Below are 21691 nucleotides of genomic sequence, written 5' to 3' on the forward strand. Positions count from 1 at the left end.
CATAGAAAAATCATAGGTCAGAGAGAAGAACTTGTACATTGATGTACCACGGGGAGGTGCCATTTTGGAAGTGGCAAAGGGCTTCTGAAGACCATCTACTGAAGGAAAAGACTTTCAGGACTTTGTATATGAGCTTGAGAGCAGATATTTAAAACCAAAAGAAAGAGAGAGGCAGAAACAAAAACTTTGTGGTCCTTTTGCTTGACCTGAACTAGGCAGAACTGGTCACCTCCCTAAAGCTCTTGTCAGTTTTCATACCTAAGGTGCTGATATTAAAAGATTAAGTAGTGAGTAAGTGCTGGGTCAGTGAGTGAGTAACAGACATGTGAGGACAGATCATTACTCAGGTCAGTATATGACAAAACTAGCTTGGTGATTCTAATCTGCAGATAAGCTCTAGCTGGCAGTGGTGGGACACTTGAGCACTGTGGGGTGAGGGAAGAGTGTGTGTGCCTCTAGTAGTAGCCCTCAAACTAAACTATCTGTTAGTAAAATGCATGCCATGCATTTTAATAGTTGTTGGAACATGGAAAATTAGTGGGGGTGATGTGTGCTTTAGAGCTAAGCACTTACCAAAGGATTCTGTAGATTTAAAAATATAGAGAGAAGAAAGACAGCATAAGAATATGATTATATTCTTTAGGTAAGTTTAGTTAACAAGGTTTCGTTAATGCTTTATCAACTCTACGTGAATCAAAAGTCGCACGTTAGAAATAAGGGTTAATTCTACACAGTTCTGTTGAAAACAAGTCAGCAAGGAAGTAAGGTTAACACGATGGTTTAACAAAGGACAGCTGTGAAATCTGTGAAGACAGGTGGTCAAACATACAAGACTTCAAATTTAAGAAGCTGTGCTAATGTGTTGTCGTTAGCTGGCACAGGAAGCTGCAACATTTTTTTAGGAAATAGTAGAATAATTTCTCTATTAGATCAATAAAATGAAACTTGGGATACTCAATGGGCATATTAGGATATGTCACAGGCAAATAAAAGCAAAACTAGCATCTAAACATTAAAGCAGGGGCGGTAACGTCAAAGAATCCGTGGGTAAAGGGAAAAGCTTTATGAAGCTTTACGCACTACTGTGGCTGATTACTGTCCAAAAATAACCTAAAAGAAGGTAAATATCCATTCAAATGAGAATTCTTTAATAACTCAAATTTCAACAAATGCACAAGAACAATAATTAATTTGCTTTGCTGCATGTTGTCCTATTTTAAAATTGTGTGCACTCCTTTGCAGATTCTGAATGAAGCCGGATGTTGAATATTAATTGTTAAAAAAAAAAAAAGAAGAAGACATAAGAAATGAAGAAAATGAGTCTAAAAATGTAATTCTGCACCAATGCAGTGGAAAGGAACTCAACACAAAACAGCAAAAAAAAAAAATCATTGTAAGAAGTCACAGCAGTGAGCAATGAGGGCAGAAAGTTAGGGCAGAAGCCAGCAAACACAGAGGGGGAACAATCCCAACAGCCCATGACAACACTGAAAGACAAAGGGAGACACACAAACAGACAACACACACCGGGGCGTACACAGAGTAGAGGGCAGGAATAGTAGAAACAATGCCATTACCTACAAAATTAAAAGCAAAATGAGAAGTTAAATTATGGGAGGAAGAAGAGGATGAAAGAACAGAGGATACAACAGGGGGAGCAGATCAGATAGAAGAAAAACAAGAAAGACTCCCTGTTTGGTAATTAGGTTTTCAGCAGAGGAAACCTACCTGATCTGAGCTGTTTAATGCGTCCATTGTTGTTGGTGGTGTTGACAGGGAGGAAGTCTTTGAACCAGGAGATGTCTGGGTCAGGGTTGCCGCTGGCAGCACAGAGCATGGTGGCAGTGCGTGTTCGCTCCACCACTTTCAACTGTGGGCCCATGTCTATGGTGGGGAAACCAGGGGGCAGCTGGTCCTCTGGAAATACACATTTGTAGCAAAGATCAGACCCAGCATGTCGGCAGACAGCATCAACCCTTTTGCTAGTGAGGGAGGAGAGCCAGTAGACTGCAGAGCGACAGAATGAGTGACAGCTGAAGCAAAGAGGACAGAGAGAATAAGAAATATCTGCAAATAATTGTGTCTTCACTATTTCTAAACCGGTGGCATCTAGACATGGTTTTCTGCCACATTTGGTAGAGACAAGGACATAAAATGAACAAAAAATGACAATGAAAAAACACTTCAAGGGATAATTTTGGCAACTCCAAGTCATTAAAGTTCTAGTTTATGCAGAGAAGTTTGTTGATTGGCCTTTTTTTGCAGAGAAATGAGAAAATCAACACTGCTCTCATTCCTGTCTATTTAATATGTACGTATACAGTAAACAAACCTGCATTATGAAGCCAGTTCAGCAATCTCAGGATGTCCTTATAATGATCTGGCTTTACTAAACCAAGCACAATCGGACTAAGTTGTCACATAAAGCTACTTATTCACTGGTTAAGTCAACCAAGAATTTCTGAACCTGGCTGTAAACAACCTCACATAAAGAAGAACGACGACTGTCCTAAATCAGCGTGAATGTATGAAAATATAACAAAGGATAAGAGCAACACAGCCGCTGCCAATTTAATTATCACGAATCACAAAATTTTAGACCAAAATTACAGACTCTCAAAAAATGCCAAATTTAGAGAATCAGTAATGAATTATTAGAACTCGTTTCATGGTGATGGGGAAGATGAATTCAGTAAATCTCTTAATCAGTCGCTTTATTCTTTCAGCTGCAACCTGGACAGAGTGAAACAGTTTTGGGAGCAAATGAGAAACAAACATCATTCAAACCGTTAAGTAGGCTTACTGCAAATCTTAGGTCGACAAGTAAAAGGTTTTAGGGTTTTCATCAGTTTCTGTTTTAGGATTATATTACTTTATAAAAGCAAGGTTTGGGAGAACTGTGGGACTGTTCCAGTATGTGCTGATCTATGCCACACCATCACAGTCCTGAAATCATAGGATTAAACATGAAATTACCTTGCTAACTTCAACTCCTACAGGCCTCAGATGTAACTCTTCGGTAAGCTTTAGGGGTACTAGTGAGCAGATTTAGTTATGTTTAGACAGAGCTGGACTGAGTTTCATTCCATGTTTTGAGTCTTTATGCTAAGTTAAAACTCTCCTGGTGGTAACTTCATTAGTAGATACAAGAGAGGCACTGATCTTGTCATCTTGCTAAAAAAACAATCTATATATATTATCTATTATGAAGTTAGCTAATATACTGTAAAAAAAAAAAGAAAGAAAAAAGTGCATTTTAGCTGTTGTTGAAGCAAAGTACTAGCCTAGCCGCGCTAGACCCAGCTCTTAAGACACAAGGGTCTAGGAACGCTCGACAGGGAGGGAGGCGGGCTAAAAGGTTGTCTTTCAAATCACTCTGCAGCAATTGGGTAGGTATACAACCAATCAACGCAACGAATAGGCTGACGTAGCTCCTAGAGCGCCGGATTGTGGCTAAGTCCCATTAGCTTCCCAACCAGCGGAGCCAACTGGTATATTAAGGATTTGCCATATCCCGTCGGCATAAGTCCAAATATGTCTTTCTTCTCAATGAAACACTTCAGTGCCGTCCTTTGTTTATCTTTCAAGTTGAATTTTAGCTTCAAATCTTTAAGGGCTGTGGCCAAAGCCGAGTCGAAAGATAACTGTTTATTGTGCGCCGGTTGTTTCTGTCAGAATCGCTGCGCCTCTGTCGTCACTTAGTTACGCCCACCTTCTGACTCTACACTTCATGGTGATTCGTCTGGCCAATTTTAGGAGCATCCAACCTCAAGCCTTATGGAGAGTAACTAGACCCACCCTGGCAGAGACTTAAATTTGTTGCCGTGGGTTGTCTTGCGTGGCTAGGCTAGCAAAGTACTTGAATGAAGGAGTGAATCTAGTGTATCTCTCTGTTTTGAGGATGGTAGTTTACTTCTGTGGACTCCATGAATTTGATGTTGCAAAAGATTTGTTTTTGGGGATATTTGTCTTCACTTTTTTGGCACCTAAAAAAATAGATTGTTTTTTGCACCCTACTTGTTTAGCATCACACATCTGTCAATGTCATGATATCTAAGTTTCTATAAAATTTTCTGCTGCAACTCAACCTCCATTTACTTTGAGTAGGAATACAGAACAAAGAAATGGAATAAGCACTAAGCTCAGTGACAAAATCAAGTTTTACATATGCTGGATGGAAACACTAGAAACTTCAAGTTCACTGTTCTCTAAAATGTGCTATAATGCAAACGGTTCATTTGAGAGAAATCAAGTCGTACATCTAACATGAACCAGTGGCCTTAATATTACCTAATTGGATAAACTTAATTCAATTGCATGTTTCCAACTAAAGCAAATCATTCAAGCCAATTTAACATTTGTCTTTTACCAGTAGTCTTTATGCTAAGCTAAACATCTCATGTGGTAAATTTAACAGATATGAGGAGACCAGTGTTAATTTTACCATCAAACCCTCTGCAAGAAAGCAAACATATTTTCCAAAATGTCAAACTCTTTCTTTGGTGACAGTAAGGAAAGAACATAGTTACACTGGCTACACATGTATTCACGATAGGTGGAGCTTTGATGTGCTTTGATGGTGGCAGGTGGCTTTGGTGTGTTGTATAAGCTGTCTTGTTCCTGCCTGTGTCTCAGCTTTCTGACTGAACAAGGGCGGGCTACATCTTGCTGCCGTTTGAGATGTAAAAGAAGATAAGTCACATTGCACTTTGCTCCAAACATGTTCTTTTAGCAAAACAAAGACAATCAAAGCCCTGAGCAGCTTTTGTCTGAAGCTCAACGCTCTGAACAGGAAGTATTTTTGGCTTTCAGCAAGCGATGATCTCTGAGAGGCTACAGGCTTGGAATAGTCCGTACGCCGTAAGACCCCCATATGCAAAATGAATCCGTGCAATGTTGGCTAAGTGTTAACCTGCAAAACAAGACCTGCTTAATCTGAATGCCAATGAGGTCTACGTACACCTTAAAGTTTCCCTTTCCCTGCTGTGATATGGCTAATTAGTGGCTTCTGTTGCTTTCGTAAACAGCACCTTTTTGGAAACTATTTCTTCATTAAATTTTCATGAGGCGACATCAGTCTGGAAACAGCTTTGAGATGCCATAGCCTGCACACAGCCAAACGACAATTATGGCTGCCTTCCAACAATGCTTTTGGGTATCTGGCATGAGAAACCACCTCCATGGATAAATCTTCTCAGAAATAGACTGTATTACAAATGAGTGACTTCAGACTGAACTGCAAAACTTTCCAATGCAACTCCGTGTCCCTGCCTGAACTGATGGAACAGGAGTGTTTGTAGCATGTTTGAGAATGGCCAGTGATACAGTGATGGTCTCTGGAGGCTTTTTAAATTGGTTTAATGACTTCTAATCCTATATAGTGCATGCACTTACTTTAAAGGCGGTCATTTTCTTGGCACTTGCGCACCGATATACAAGACATCTTGGTGTGTGCTTCTTCCTTCTTCCTTTAAAATTAAATATGTTATCTTTATCCATTTCAGTGTTCATTAAGATAATGAGAAATGCTCTGGCTTCTTTCTTGTTAAAAGTTTGTAGGTGTGTGGCTTTGTGTTGTGCTTGGCACACAATTGCAGCTCATTAAAACAACAAGCACTTAGTCAATTCACCTCAATCCCAGTAGCCATATTTACTTCACACCATAATTAAAGTTAAAGCTGAAGGACGGACCGATTTTAGGATAAAACCTTTAGAAATGACCCAAATCTCCTCAGCTTTCTTTGGAACTTGTTTTTGCTACTATTCATATCTGACTCTAGTTATGGAATAGTGAATTTTACAGTTATGGAATGTTAATGTGAAAGTCTTGAGAGCTACTAGCTTTCTCAGCTTCATAAAAAAAAGTAACAAATGGAATTTGTTCATAGTAGGGTCACAACTATAGTTTTCCAACATTTTCATCATCAGTTGTTTGATCATTCTTTTCTTAATTAGTTATTTGTTTGGCCTCTAAAATGGTGAAAACGTCAATTTGTGTTTTCCAAAGCCCAAGATAATGCCCAAAGATAATTACTTTTCTGTTGTAGAGGAGCAGGGAAACCAGAGAATACTGAAATTACACAAGCTGGAATCAGTGAATATTGACTTTTTTTCCCCTTATAAATGACATCCAAATAGATGATCAGGGATTGTTATAATGGTTGACAACTGATTAATGAATTGAATAATCACTGCAGCTCTAGTTTAGCATTAAAAAGATGCAAAATAAACACTCAAATGTATGTAATCACTCATATAACCAGGTAATTTGCACAATAATCAACACAGAAAGGTAATAAATGCTCATATGCACTCATGGATGTTGCAAAAGGCACAGTACATTAAGTCGAAACACAAATTTCAGCCAAAGTGACAGAAGAAAAGCTGGCTGTAACTGCTCATCTATTCGTAAAGCAGCAGCTATCAACAACTATCAAGGAATGAGAGACTAGTTTATTGTGAAAAACTGCATTGCTCATTCAAATGGAGAAAGACAGGGAGGAGGGGGAAATGAATTAATTGTACAAGGTAGCTCCTGTCCAAGCTCCCTCCAGCCTGTTCAAGGTCGAGCAGACAATTAGTTGATTCTACAGTGAGTCAAAAGTATACCTGATCAAACACAATAGCCAGAAGCAAGCCTAGGAGCATGGATGCGTGTTGAATACAGTAATTGGATGTGACAATCCATGCGAACTAAAAAGCGACTCCTGTGAAATTGCAATGTATTCTGTAACAAAGTGCTCAAGAGATCATAATTTAGCTGTCCTTTAAGACGTCACAATTGTTCTCATGCTGCAGTATGTATACAGTGTACATCTTAGGTTATTCAGCTTGAAGGAGAAAAGTACAGGGTGCAGGACAAGATTTATTTAAAAGTTTAAACGGTGTAACAGAGGTCAGTAAGATAGCTTTAAAAAAAAATCAGGATCCTGTAAAAACACAGGATTTACACCACTAATTAACCACAGTATTGCTCACAAAAATTGTGACAAACATGCAAAATTGAGGCCGGGTCAAATGTACAAAGAGCACTTTCACCAAACCTGTCATGCTCCTCTAGTTGCATGATCCTCGCCTGTAATTCCAGTACAGACATCTAATATGACACCAGACAGGGCATTTAAAACTAATGATCTGTTACAAAGTTTACTAGCCTTTCCAATACATTCTTACTTAGCCCAGAAAATGTTATTTACAGCTGCTTTGTGGACTCATTTAGAGAGGCCACAAAGTCATGACATCAGCGGTGAGGTATCTTCAAAACTGTTCTCACACATATCTTGAGATTTAGACACAATAAACAAAGGCATTCTGATGTTCTCATGCTGCTTACAACTCTCAGCTGTACCCTCATTTATTTCGCAGTGGAGTGAATTACCATTGTGATAATAAATAAAGAGAGGGAAATTGAACACATTTGGTAGCTTGTGCTGTGATTAACAACTTGTGTCAACAGAACTGCTGCAGCATTTTCCTTCCAAGGCCAGGAGACCAAAATAAAATGAGATTAATCACTGTTTAATCACATATGTTGTCCGTTTTTTGGGAGATGTTGGGGTATTGACAGGGCGTTAAAAGTAAAGATTGAAAAAATTAATCAACCAGGGGCTGAATGGTTAGCAGTTTTTCACATGTGCTATGTTTGCACTTCCACTAACAATCACGAGGCTGTTTTTGACCAACATAAATCGTCTGCAAGGAGCTGTTTCATCACCATTTCTGGAGCTATGAACTGCATACTTATAACAGTTGAAATTTGAATGGTTTTGAATATGTAGGTTGGGGTTAATATACAATATTCTGTGTGATTTAAACATAAAGAGCTATGCTACTCTATACAGTGGATCAAAGTCGTACCTGAAAGGTCAAAATAAGAGAGAAAAGGAAGAGGTTTTACATTTTTCCCTCCCTTCCTTATTCTACCTCGCTGAGGACTGCAATCTCAAGGACAGTCTAAGACAAGGGCAGTTTCTGCTTTACAGACCCATACTGTATATTCAACAATGGATCTACACACTAAATGAGATGGAAGGGAGAGAAATGCTGAAGTCACCTTCTAAAGAAGTGCTGAGCACTGGTGCTTGATATAAAAAGACTCCCAATGACAATTTGCACACATTAGCCACTGCCAGGCTATCAGGCCATATGAGTGTGTGGTGCCAAGTATTGGATGAGTATAAAAAGGACATTGGCTCAAAAAGTACCTCAGTGAGCAGATTTTTTCAGAAGACATAAGGCCCGTTGGACATACACTCACCCCATTAGCAGATTATATCTATTGATCATTCGTACAAAATACGAGCATAAGGGAAATCACATTTTCCTTGTATGACAACAGTGGCAATTCCAGTTTCTAAAATGTTGCTGAAGTGCAGCAATAAATCCTGCACAATTTTTCATCATACTGCAGTTAATATAACCACACTCTCTGCACAAAGTAAACTACACACCTGCAGTGCTTTAAAAAACCCCAAAACAAAACAACCTGCTCTCTTTTTTTTTTTTGGATTTAATCAAATAAGCTTAATGGAGTCTCAACAAAGGTGCCATTTAGTCTTGATCAGGTAGTGCCTACAGATTTGCTTAGGTAGTGCTACACCAAGGCAGCTGTATGAATGAGCCTAAGGTGATTTTACAAGGTATTACGTGACTATTGCAGCCACGTCGATGGAGTGGAATTCATGAGAAATTCGGAGAGAGTCAGATATATGACCAGGATGTCTGTCTGAGTTTGACATATGCTCATCTGTTGACAGCTAGGTGACACTAGGTCCAGATGTCAAATTTAAAAGCCCGTTTGTTTCTCCTGCTTAACACCTTACACAGGGTCACCAGAAACATCAGCATGCCTTTCCCATCGCTCTCTTTTTATTCGGTGAGTGTCAAGCTGCAGACAGAGCACAGGTTTTCAACAAAGCAATTTCACGGCGACTCGGTGTTGCCAGATATTGACACACTGCTCATATTATATATGCTTAACTTAGCAACTTTACAACTTTGAGTCAAGTAAGTACGACAGCTTATCTGTAATAAATATCCTGACATTAGCCTTGAAAATGTAAAAAATGCTGTGCAATGTTCTAAAAACAATGACATTCTTTATCACTGAGGTGCGAAAAACGCAACATAATAGCAAGGAAATGAAGCGTAAGTGTAAAATCCATTGATCATGCAAGCTTTCGATTCTCTTATCCAACAATGAAATCACATTTGGCTCTGAAAATTCTCAATAAAGGAATTTGAGAGGAAAATCAGCCTTTGTTGCTCCGGAATTTCCAAGTGAAGCCATAAAAACATAAACCTCTCCAGTCACATCCTGGCTTCAGTTCTGTGGTTGCTGCACAAAGATTGGATTCGGTCCGAGCCTTTTCTCTCCAAGCGGAACAAGACTATTCACCCCCGCGGTTGAGGTTATTCTTAAGGGAAAATCCCTGCAGGCCATAATAAGATATATTTGTTGGACATATTTGAGTGGATACAATCTCTTCAAAAAGGCCGTCACAGGTCACTCGCTGTGGCATCATGGTGGAGAAAAGTGTGCGTCAAGACATACTGTTTAGGTAACCCGTCTCAGTCAGACATGCTGGATTACAGCGGTGTAGTAATTTGGGGCAGATGTCTTCAAATATGACACCCTTACTTTGTACACTTCTTTTGTACTAAAGACTATTTTTGCCCAATTCAGGAATCAATCTGATTCTCACCACTCCTTTCAAGATAAGATTTCAGCCAGCAACAACAAAAAGAGTCACAAAACATTACCCTTGGAGTGTGACGGCAGTGCTCATTTCTCTCAGCAGCCTGAGCCAAAAAAACATTCTTTTTTTTGCCCACCGCACCATAGCATATAATTTGAAGTTGAGGGGACACTGATTAAAGCTTTTTTCCATGCTCAAAAATCCCAAAGCAGTGAGAGACAAGATCAGAGATTTTAGCTTGGTTAGAGTGCTAATCATGTTAATCACATAGTCATCTAACTTAATACAAGAGCTTTGTTTGGAATTGACTAGATAATGCATCAGCTTGTCGACACTGAATTAGGAATTGGTGTTTTGTAAACTAGTTAAAAGGAAATCCATATACAAAATCTAAGGTTACAAATTAAAGATTGGGGCATGATAGTAAACAAAAAAGGGCCTCAGGGCAGCCAGAATCCATCTTTTATGCAATACTGGTATTTAATATCCTCGTGAACATTTGACCTTTGTGACAAAACCTTTTTTTTTTTTCCCAAAAAAAATAAGGTTGTTAATTTAGAGCACATTAACAAGGAAACAATGTCCAGTGTAATGTGTTTACAGTTCTCTAAAAAATCATTGCATGCCTAGATAATACATCCGTTTAGAGACGACCTGAATCCTCCTCAACAAAGTGTTCTGTTCGGCTCCTGTTCCACTGACATATTCAATTTTTTTTTCCTTTGGCATGGGAGAGGGAACTGTTAATTATGCTTTTGTTTTCACACAAACAAAATTACTCAACCAAACGTAAGAGCTCTTGATTAACAAAGGAAGGCAGCAATTCCATTTTGTGCCAATTCCATGACGGCATCTGTTCTATTTTTCTCTCCCCCCCCCTCTAATGTTTCACCCACATCGTTGTTGATTTCCTTGCTCTATTTACAAGGTACACTTTATGTTGTGGTGGGAAAAAAAACAGTTGTACTTTTACAAACTAGCACTTATTGATTGACAGGTTCTAAATCTGAGCCCACCCTTTGCTTTATCAGCTGCTAGCAGCTTGGTTAAACAGTTTCAAACTGGGACTTGGGCAGAGTTGCTTTACCCAACACTCCATCCATCATTCTGCCCATAAACTTTAGCAGAGGTGAAACCTGTTCACACATTAATTTTCAATAATGGGACCAGGATAATTTCATGTTTTGCCTTGCTCATTTTTAATAAATTCCGTTGAATAACACGGATATTTGATCAGATTCATCTAAATTATTTATTCTTTTGTGTGCATTCTAATCATAACGTACTTCTACTTTAGGACAAAGCTCTGAACAGCAGCTGTGTAGATTTAAATGAGTACGTGGAATCATTTTCGAAAAATGCTACTCCACACATGCCTGGGCATTGTCGTTAACCAATGGATGTCCTCGCACAGCCTTGGGTAGAATACCTGAAATAGTTGAGATGCAAGTGAAAGTGATGATCCTTGACATTAACGGCATTAAGTAGCATTCACGAGTGGCAGGTAAAGCCATTAATTTTGAAGGCAGAAGTCAGAGAAGCCCGCAGAGCATAAACACACGAGTATTACTGCTGAGCAAAATGAAGAAATCATAAATCGAGATGTCTAAATTTTCCCTAAATGTCCTGAGAGAACACAAAGCCTGTATTTATCTCATTGATACATCCCAGTGCTGTTTGGCACTCATGTGGTCCAGTCTAAATAAGATTAGGTTTTTCCCCAGAGCTTCCTTTGAGCCAGATTTCCCAAATAAGCCTCCTGGCACCTGCATTGGGTAGATATTGCTTAAGTAATCCAATAATGGAAAACAAAATGTTCAGCACTTCCATCTAATAGAGCACATGCTGGTGTGTAGTGGGGGATAATTCTGAAATTCACCTCCCCACGTTGTTTTTTTCAGGCACCCAGGCTACTGAACTCTGAGTCAACCTTAAAACTGTTTTAAATTATGACATGTATCTGGACTGATGTGGTCCTTATGATTGCCTAGACTGGAAAAGAGCTCACATGTGAGAGCATATCCCAATTATATGTCCAGGGTGCCAGTTCTTTATGTTCCAAAGCCTTAAATGAACTGACTTTAGAAAATGTTAAGTGGCAGTGCGTGACTGCTTCCCAGTTTAGGTTTACAAGTGCATCTGTGGGGGACTTACAAGTCTGAACTAATTCCTTTGTGTCAAGGAAAGTGTGATAAAAGGGCTATAAAAACCCATGATCCATTTATCTCTGCTGAGGATAGATGTTTGTGTGTTTCAATATGTATATCACGTTTTTTGGAGGATTGTGCCAGTGGTCCACCTATTTTTGTGTGTATCTTTGCAATTGTCTGTCAGACTACTGCATGTGTCAAAGTCCTACTTTCAAAGAAAAGTGAAGTTTAACAATTACCTTCTTGTAGGTATCAGGTTTAAGGGGAAAAATGGTAACTGTCATGGTCACACAAAGGCTTTCAGAAAACCAGAACATGAGAACAATGGAAAAAGTAGGGCCATAAATGCAACAGAAATCAGCAGTAAAAGTTTAGCTGAGGAAAAAATACTTTGGTTTAGATTATTAGTTGATTCTACAGGTGCAGAGCACACTAATGAATATTATTGTGAATGTGCCACAGTTGGCTCAAACAGCTAATTTCAATTTACTGTAATAGAGCGTTAAGAGGAACATTCCCGCTCCGACACAAAGTGGCATTAAGTCTCTCTAGCTTGGTTCCTCTAAAAGGTAGTTCAGTAATTTGCTGAACAAATAGAGTCTCTTTGAGAAAACTGCTAAAACCCGAGGGCAGACAACGAGGGACCATCGACCATCCACTAAAAATTTTATTTTACCATTGTTGCCTAAAGGACTGAGGATGGAATGGGTTGTGAAATACTATCCAGTGTGTTCTTTAGAACTCCTGTGATGATGAATGTTGGAACGAAATATAGGAGGAGGAAGGTGAAGGCGCAGAAAGCTCTCTTAACCCACGGTTCAGTCTGTCTGGGTGAAAAATAGCATCCTCTCCCCCTTTGCCCTGCACTGATTGTTTCTTCCATAAATCCCCTTTGAGATTGTGTAATTAATTGAATGCTGCTTATTTGTCATTAAAAACCCTCACCTATTGCCTGAGATTATGAGGAAACCATTGTAGATTCAATCTATTAATCATCTGGCTCTATTTTGCCCACAAAAACCTTCACAGATGAACAATCCTTAGTCTGTATGACATTGGGGAACTACTGTAGTTGTAAAACTTAAGCTCAACGTACTGGTTTGATAGTAAAATGTTGAACAAAACAGGATTTTCTTGTCTGAACCCTTCAAAATCTGTTCTCATGTATAGCCAAACAAGTAAACTTAATTTGTCAATACCCCCCATTAAAAGACACACATGCAGTTTTTATGTATCGCTAAAAGGACAGTAGCCATGGTGTTGAGTCCTCTTCATGCTTTTTTTGAGAATATCTTTTGGAGTGTTATTGCAAAGTCTTACATTACGTGTAGTAAACTCCACAGAAAAGCAGTTACTTGAATCTTAGTTAGAATTTGTACAAAAATGGTGGAGGAAATGGATTAAAACAAGCCTTAAAATGACCCTGCACAGTGTTCCTCAATGCCTGCCATCCCCCATAGACATTTTTTATGGCCGTCGCTGCTGGGGCAGATTGGATCAGCCAAGCAGAGGGCATGCAACAGAGATGTACGCCACTTCTGGCAAGGCGCCCCAACTCTCCGTAGGCCCCATGTCATTCATAAACATGACGGATTAGCTGTGATATTCCTCCATTTACAACATAAGCGAACGGAGTGGGAGGAAGAGAATGAAAGCAGAGAGGGAGTGTTAGTGTCGGATGCCCCTTAGGGCTAGTGCTAAAATGGATGGGTAAAGAGGGAGATGAAAAGGAGAGATGAAGCAGGAAGGGCGGAGAGGGGGCCTTTCTCGACAGGCCTGGCTGGGCAGGCAGCAAGGCAGGCAGGACGCCAGGCACAAAGCTCCATTTACGCTCAGATGCAACCCCGCTTCCACCTCTTCTTGCTTTACAGACTCCACATCAGCTCAGCCAGATGTACTGTTCTGAGTAAAGATTACCTAGGGGAAAGGTAGAGGCTTCAAGACCTCCTCTGCCTACCATCATGTGTTTCTTCCTCGCCGTTATTGTCTTTTGCGTTCGCCTCACTTTACTGACTTCATCTGACTCGGTTCATCTGTGACTTTATTGTGGCTTTATGTTAAAGACTCCCTCGATCTGTCTCTGTCTCCCGCCTTCTTTCCCTTCTGTCCTTCTCCCGCCCTCTTCAGGATTTCACTTTGCATATTCCATTTGCTGGTTGTTACCTTGAGCAATGATTCCATTTACTTCAGAAAACAGTGCCCCATTTATTTCGATGGGGGAATAAAAAAGAACTTTTGCTCTTGTCATCTTATCTGCCATCAGCATTTTTTTTTTCAGTTATTATTAGTAATATTCAACTGAGGGAAGGGGAAATATTTGACAATACTTTCAGCTATTTGCCAAACTCATAGCTAAGGTGGATGTCACTTGGTCTCTCTCAACTTCACAAAAACACACCTTAGGAAGCCTCTTCTTATTATTACTTTTTTTTGTAGCTTTTTGTTAACATTCCATCAACCCTCATTTGATCCTATTGAGTGCATTAAGCATCTGCAAATAAAGAAGACATGGCAGGGAATATATAAACAACCGTACACTACCTTCCCCTTAGAGATGCCTCCATTCTCACCAACGCTCCTGTCACTTTGAAGCATACACTGCTAGACATCTGTTCTGTTTTTATGTTTCAGGCCTATTCATTGTATATTTACCCTCTTACCGCCCACCGGGGATGACTGTGATGTTTGATATTTCAAAGTCTAATAAAGCATATATATATTTGGTGTGTCGACATTTATCTTAAAATAAAATGGAACTATTTTGGTTGATTCATTTGTTTTGTCTGTGCAGGGGCAGCTGATAAAGGCCGAGGCCAGAAGCTGGAGTCTGCGGGGGCTCAGGAGAATATCAGTGACTAGGTGAGTCGTCCTACCGGGCAGGAAAACAGACAGAAGGCAAAACTGTGAGACGCTGAGTTGCTTCATTAACCTTCATGTACTATACATTCACAAACAGGCGGGTTAGTTTGATCTAACAGGCGTTCCTAATATCTTGGCTAGCAGATCATTTGTGTATTTAAAGCAGTCTGTATGTTAACAAACCTGTTTAAAAGGTAAGAAAAAAAGAGTGTGTGGGAGTGCTCATGCATAGAGGTGTGTGGTGCTTTCCTAGCGAAATGGCATCCCATCAGCTGTCAGGATGCCTCCACGAAATCCTCTGAACTTTAATCACTTTTAGTATTTTGTGCATGACAGTGCCAGATATATTTATGGGCTTGGGACTCTTCCATTTAAACATGGTATCACCAGACTCAGACGAATACTCTGGGAGACGTGTGGTATAAATGTCAGAGGAAACTGACTTCATACAAGTTCACTTCCTTCTGAGAAAGGGAAAACCTAGCACCAGCCGTTTCAATAATTTATATAGCTAAAAGCTTGTTACAGGACAGGGGAGTATAGAGATTATTCATGCTTGCTAACATCCTGCAGTGAGGACCTCTTGGCTCTCCAAAAGCCCTAATGGAAAATGGGGTTATATCAGGCTTTTAAAATTTAGCAGACAGGCACCCAAAAGTGACTGTGGGAGAAGATGGGTGTCACAGTAGGCAATGCCTGAGATTATTTTATTATGGAAATTGCTGTATTGCAACAGTTTTTGAGATTTGACAGTTGTGTGAGGCTTTATATCCCTTTCCCTTGAATTCATCTTTGCTGCTGTGAATATAACGATGTATAGACACCCCAAAAATCTGTTTTCACCATATCACTTTTTTTCCAAGCCCAAACTTGTTTGATTGTAATTAACTAGCAGCCTTACATGGCTCGAGAAGTTTCTCAAGATCATTAGATGCATTAAGAATGACCCCGCCGTATCCAATTAATCTAGTAGAAAATTGCTTTGGAGTGCAGCTAAGATCAAAGCTGCTAACATTAGCACCCCTCGACTACCTGGCTCAGACTTGCACACTGCTCATTTTATGACCCTGTGTCCCTTCTGGTCTAGCCAATGGCATATTCCTTCATAAAACGTGTTATGTTCTGCCATATAGTGCACTGATACCCATCGAGTCTTCACCTTTAGGAAGGTGGCCTTCGAGTAACTTATGTGTGTGATGTTTTGGGAGGTGATTTTATTACTGTGTAGCAGCTACTAAGAAGTGCATGCTGTTGGGGGCAGTTAAGTTACTACAGGGTATACTTGGCTTTGGTTTTCAATGTATTGAACAGAATTGAAGTCTCCAGCTAAGTCAGGCCAGAGTAATGTTAATAAACTGTAAAGTGGAAAGGTAATTTATTGTGCACAAATACAGACAATAGTGGTATCGAGTACATCAGAAATTGTATTATGCTCTTAGTGCAACTCTAGCCTCACTAACTGCTAGTTTATGCTCCAGAGTGCTTCATTTTTTTCTATACCACAAACAACACGATACTAGATTATATTTACTGTATATGTGTACATACATGCATCCTCGTGAGATCAGATCAAAGTGCCTACCCTTTCATTTTTGTGTTGCTGTTGCACTTTAAATGTATTTTACTAAGCTGTGAGACACTATTTCCATTGTAAAATCACTAACCACCCTAATAGACTGCCAGTACTGTGAGGTCAGGATGGAGAATAGCGGCATTTACGACCAGTAAGAGAAAAAACAACAAATACCTAATTTGTCTGAATCAATAATTATTAATTTAGAAGGCTGTGTTTACTTTTATTAAAACAAATCCAGAGCCAAAGCATGTGCAGAGTTATTTATCATGGTCAGAGTGCAGTCCAAGTGCCTTTGAGGCCTAAGCAGATGTTTTCTCACACACTATGCAGACTGTGTAGTCAAACATCCATCTTGTCAGCCACGGTTTTGTTTTAAATCATCCTGCGTATTACATAGATACTGATTGGCTCTCATGATTAACTATGCAGTAAGTTATAGAGGGGTGCGGGGGATGATTTCTTCTTTTTTTTTTCTGAGAAGAGATCAATTTCTGCGAGGACAGGCAACTCCATCTTTTTAATTACAATAATGAATACCTTGTCATTTTGTGCTCCATTTTTGTGACGTATGAGAGAGTGAAGTTGGGAATTGAGAGGAGAGTAGCATCAAGGCAGCGCTGGCCAAATCCCAAGCAATAACTCTGCCTGTGGATATTTTATGAAACATCTAATGGACATGCTGATAATTGACTGTCTGTGAAGGTGCTTGTACTCAGCCGCTACTTGTCCCTGCATGCTGAGGCGAGAGAGAGAGAAAAATGGTGTCTGAGAAAAGATGCTGCGAGTATTTAATGACTACTTATTTACATGCAAAACCTGCTAAAGCAACTCTGCTAACTTGGAACACCAGTACAAAGAGGATAAATCTGTTTAAAAAAATAAACTGTGTTTGAAGAAGTTCTAAAAACTCTTCCTACAGTGAGTCAGCATGTTTCTCTGGCATCATTTTTTGGGGGGATTTTTCAAACAAAATTGAGTGTTCCATGTGGCGGCTCAGGTCTTGCCATCTATAGAGCTCCTGCCAGCAAACCAGAGAATTGTATGGTAGCTGCTGGCCCCCTTCTCTCCTTTTTTGCAAGCCACTGATCACAAACACAGTAATTTTACAGTGGTCACTTGCTTCTTCCCGACTGCTACACTTGCTCCGACAGTCTGAGACAGCTGACACAGCATTTATCTTCCTAAGCAATTTGAGCATGTGGGCCCAGCTTTTTGTTCATCTTGCACTCTGTGCTTGTTACAAGTAGTGCAAAAAGCACAGAGATGAAAAATGATGTTTAGAAATAAGAATTAAGGTACATTTTAATCATTGTTATCAGCCACTTCTCACATTTTTCTTCTTTTTTTTTTGCTGCGCCGGCAGGTCTACACACATTGTTGACCCAATTTTTTTGGATATCAGTTGACTAGGTTTGGAATACAAATTAGGCAGCTTTTGGTGTCTGTTAAGTGGGGAAACGTTTTTTTTTCTTCGCATAACGATGATAAAGAGCCGAGCGCACGCATTGTCTATGAATAATCACTGATCATGTAGCAGCCCTTTCATTGTATGTGGAAAGATCCGTCTCAGCTACACAGCTTTGACCGTGCATTTGCACTATTCCATACAAATGGAAATGATGCATTCAGTTTTTCCGTCACAGGAGAGCGGCTTCCCATTTTCCGCTCCCACTGTCAAGTTGTGCACAGCTGCATAAGTTTGCTCGCTTGTGTGTGGGGCACAGGAAATGGCTGTTGACAGCATAATGGGAGTATGAGGATGCAATATAAATCCTTAATCATGCCTGAATCATGAACTGCAGCACTCAAATGCACACATCATTCTGCTGGAACTACAGCTAGCAGAGAGTGGAGATCCTGTGAGGTGTTTTGGCTGCATTTTTATACATTTTTCTTTGTATATTTGCGGTCTACGGTCCTAACATTGTCTAGTAATGCTTAAAGACTCACCGCGAGTATGTCCATATTCATAAATGAGATCAAATCCCACTTTACTGAAATCATATTCCACCCGTGACACCCAAAATGTGCTGTTCCTTCATTTTTCAATTCCTCCATGTCATTCTCAATTACGAAACAAATCAAGACGACCTTAATTCAAAGACACGAGTCGCATATGAGTTGGGTCATCTTGTAGTTAATCAAAACAGAGGGTGCAAAAAAAAGAAGAAAAAAGAAAAGTGCAATAAGAAAAACCTGTACCTCATGCCGTGGCTTGGCAGATTTGACTCGGAACATCATTACGTTTCGGAGTTCGCCTTTCATGCAAATCGCTTTTCTAAGCCTGGAAGTTCATTACTAATGGCGGCTCCTATCAAGTTGGAGACCCATCCGAATACTAATATCTGCTGGTGCTTTGGATTTGTCACCTCAAGTCCCCTCTCCTCATAACATGGCAATTACAACAATGTGCTTTTTCCTTCATGGAATTAGGCGTCGCCCCCCCGTGGCGAGCTTCCCGGAACAGATGCTTTGCAGTCGTTTCCACAGACCATTGGAGCCTAAATGAACTAAACGAACAGTCACTTTATATGTATTAGGCCTGGTGTAATAGCACTTATCTTTATTTGCTTATTTATTTATCCGTAGCACTTGTGTGAGATGAAGTTTCTCCACTGAAATAGTCAAGGGAGGAAATAGATCATGTTTGGTGGTGATTGTGACAGAAAAAAAATGTGCTGTTGCATTTTTTGTCGTGGTAAGATGAGTTGCAAGGCAGTCGTGCTGCATTTGTTGTACAGTACAAAGTATTTTTGGACAGAGAAAGCTTTCTTTTCTCCTAAATAATATGAAATGTGTCCTTGGGGTAACCTTGCAAGTTGTTCATACAGTACTATGCCCTTTACAAGGCGGCGTGTCAGCTTATTCCAGCTTCCTGAGAGTCAAAGTCATCCGTACGTTAGGTCTTTTGAATAATGTCTATCACTTGAAATTATAACTGTTGGAAAGATTTTAAGTACATCTAGAGTTTATGTTATTATAGTAATCCTCAATATCCTTGCCAGCACTGTGGTATCATTTTATTTTTTATAAAAAATAGGGAAAATGACTTGAGTTTCATTGCGCTGCCTTTCTTTTGTCAAACTGTGACGACTATTATGACTACAACACTACTGCTTTTTATAATGCTTATGCTCTTATATTTATTTTTAGTTTTTAAAGGCATCATTTTCAGTGTGCATAATGATTTTCTTCCTTGATAAGACATACAAGATGTAAGCTGTCTGGCAGATGTATGCTCACACTATTTTATTTATATTTTCATTTATTTTATTTTGTTTTAACATGTACAGCACTTTGGTTGACAGTGTCATTTTTAAAGTGCTTTAGAAATAAAGTTGATTGATTGATTGTTTGAAATGCTCAAACTAGGTACTAGCTGAATTCTTGTTGCTTCATTGCAGGCGGTAGGAGAACAAGGGAAATTAACATTTATTTATGTTTTAAAAACTCACGTTATTACCTGATTCCTTCACAAAGCCAATATATTGTATCCACAGGAGGCAATGTGACAGAGAGACAACTTTATATTTGCATTAAAGCAGAGGAAGAAGAAAAAGTCTGTTCCTGTTTTTCCAATTTTTTTTTGGTGGGAGGGGGGTCGTGATAGGCCTCTACTCACCTTCAATACATTGATGGGAAAGGAGAGTGAGCAGAAGAGCAAAATGGAAATGGTAATAAACATGCTAATGCTCGGCCGTGCAGCTGGGAAGAGCAGCTTCTACCCGTGCCTCTGCTATCTACTGTTGTGTGTGTGTGTGTGTGTGTGTGTGTGTGTGTGTGTGTGTGTGTGTGTGTATGTGTGTGTGAAGGTGAAATACAGAGATAGAGACAGAGCGAAGAGTGAAAAGGGAAAGAGGGAAGTGTGCACAATATTGCATGTGAGTGAGAAAACACACATACACTCACTTTGTGCTCCATCGTAAACAGGAGAGAGCTGCATGTGAACGTGCCACCTTTCTCTTTCAATCGGCCTCTGGAGACAGTGCAAAGGGCCTTTTGTTGGCTCACTGGTGAGATAAGAAGCATGGCGGGGAGGGAGAGGGGGGCTTCAGAGACTCGCCGAGCCAGCTTTTTTTCTATAGGATGGAAGCACCCCTCTCAATAGGAACTCATTTGCCATGTTGTGTAATTGTGGCACATAATGGAGCACACCTCATTCAAGCAGCCCAAGGCTTTTTTTTTTTCTTTCTAAAGCCATTTTCTCCATTCACAGCCAAACAAGTCATGTTTTAGAAAGATATTACGCACTCCTTTGAGCTCAGGGCCACCACATATTTCCCTTTGAATGGAATGTTGTGTGTAATCAAGATAAAATTTTTGCTCAGCGCTTATTATAAAAGAGAGACTGTCATCCAACTTGATATTTGGACTTTATATTCTCACTGGAAGTAAACAAAGTGGCTGACCTTTCCCGCCTGGATTGTTACACGTGTTTGCGCGGAGGAGTGCTGCGTATTAAAAGCTACTGGTCATCCGGAAGACACTGACATCAAGTCAACCTGCCACAAGAATGCCGCCACGAACAATATGCGCTTGTTAATCACACAGGAATACACCGCTTTCTTTTCTACACGGTCAACTGAATATCAAAGCTGAAGTGCAGAGATGAAAAATGACTGATTTGAAAATTATTGCTGAGCTTTTCCATTAAACCACCGCAGGCTAGGAATGGATGGCTATTTGCATAATTTAACTGGCATCTTAATTATTGTGTCAGAAATCTGTATGCAAATGACTTAAGTCACTTAGAAACGGAAACTTACTTGGCTAAACGGCTAATGAACTAAATCTTATCAAGTTAGAATGCCAACGTGAGTGTAACCAGAGACTCCCAATTAGGTTTGACTATGCAGAGAGATAGTGAGAAACAAGGAAAAGAGGACAGGACAGACATAAAACAAATAAATGCAAGCTTACCTGGGTTAGTTTGGAGAAAAGGGCATGTTAGTGGTGCGTGTGTGTGTGTATTTTCTTTCTTTTGGCGTTGTTGAGAAGGACCTACCACGTAAAACAGTGAGTCTGGTGGTAGCGCTTGTCTCTCCAACACTGTTGGAGGCGACGCATTCATATATGGCTTCGTCTCGGGGCGTGCGCAATGGCTGAATTCTTAGCACTGAACCAGAGCCGTCATCGAACTCAATCACCTGCAGGTGCGAGAGACAGGATATGTTAAAGGAGATTTTTTTGTTCACAATGGGTGAGGGACCTTCTGCAGAAAACAAAACCAAAAAGACAACACTGTCGAAGACATTTGGCTAACAACACTGATGGTGACCAACACGATGTGCTTCCTATGACAGAAACGAAAGCTGCTGCTTTTAATTGTGATTATAAAAAAAGGTACCTTCAGGATCTTTGCAGTATTAGATTTGTATAATGTAGGTTCTGAGCATATTTGACTTCTT

General features: G+C 39.9%; 1 protein-coding gene across 1 annotated transcript in view; it reads right to left on the bottom strand.

Moving 5' to 3' along the window:
- The window catches only part of LOC110949394 (protein tyrosine phosphatase receptor type D), a 376478-nt gene that overhangs the window by 50360 nt on the left and 304427 nt on the right, over positions 1–21691 (bottom strand). Inside the window, 3 exon segments of the mRNA XM_051944213.1 lie at positions 574–582; positions 1729–1917; positions 21289–21430. Coding sequence (XP_051800173.1) covers positions 574–582; positions 1729–1917; positions 21289–21430 — 340 coding nt within the window.

Source organism: Acanthochromis polyacanthus, chromosome 23 (genome assembly GCF_021347895.1).
Source record: "Acanthochromis polyacanthus isolate Apoly-LR-REF ecotype Palm Island chromosome 23, KAUST_Apoly_ChrSc, whole genome shotgun sequence".
Taxonomy (NCBI): domain Eukaryota; kingdom Metazoa; phylum Chordata; class Actinopteri; family Pomacentridae; genus Acanthochromis; species Acanthochromis polyacanthus.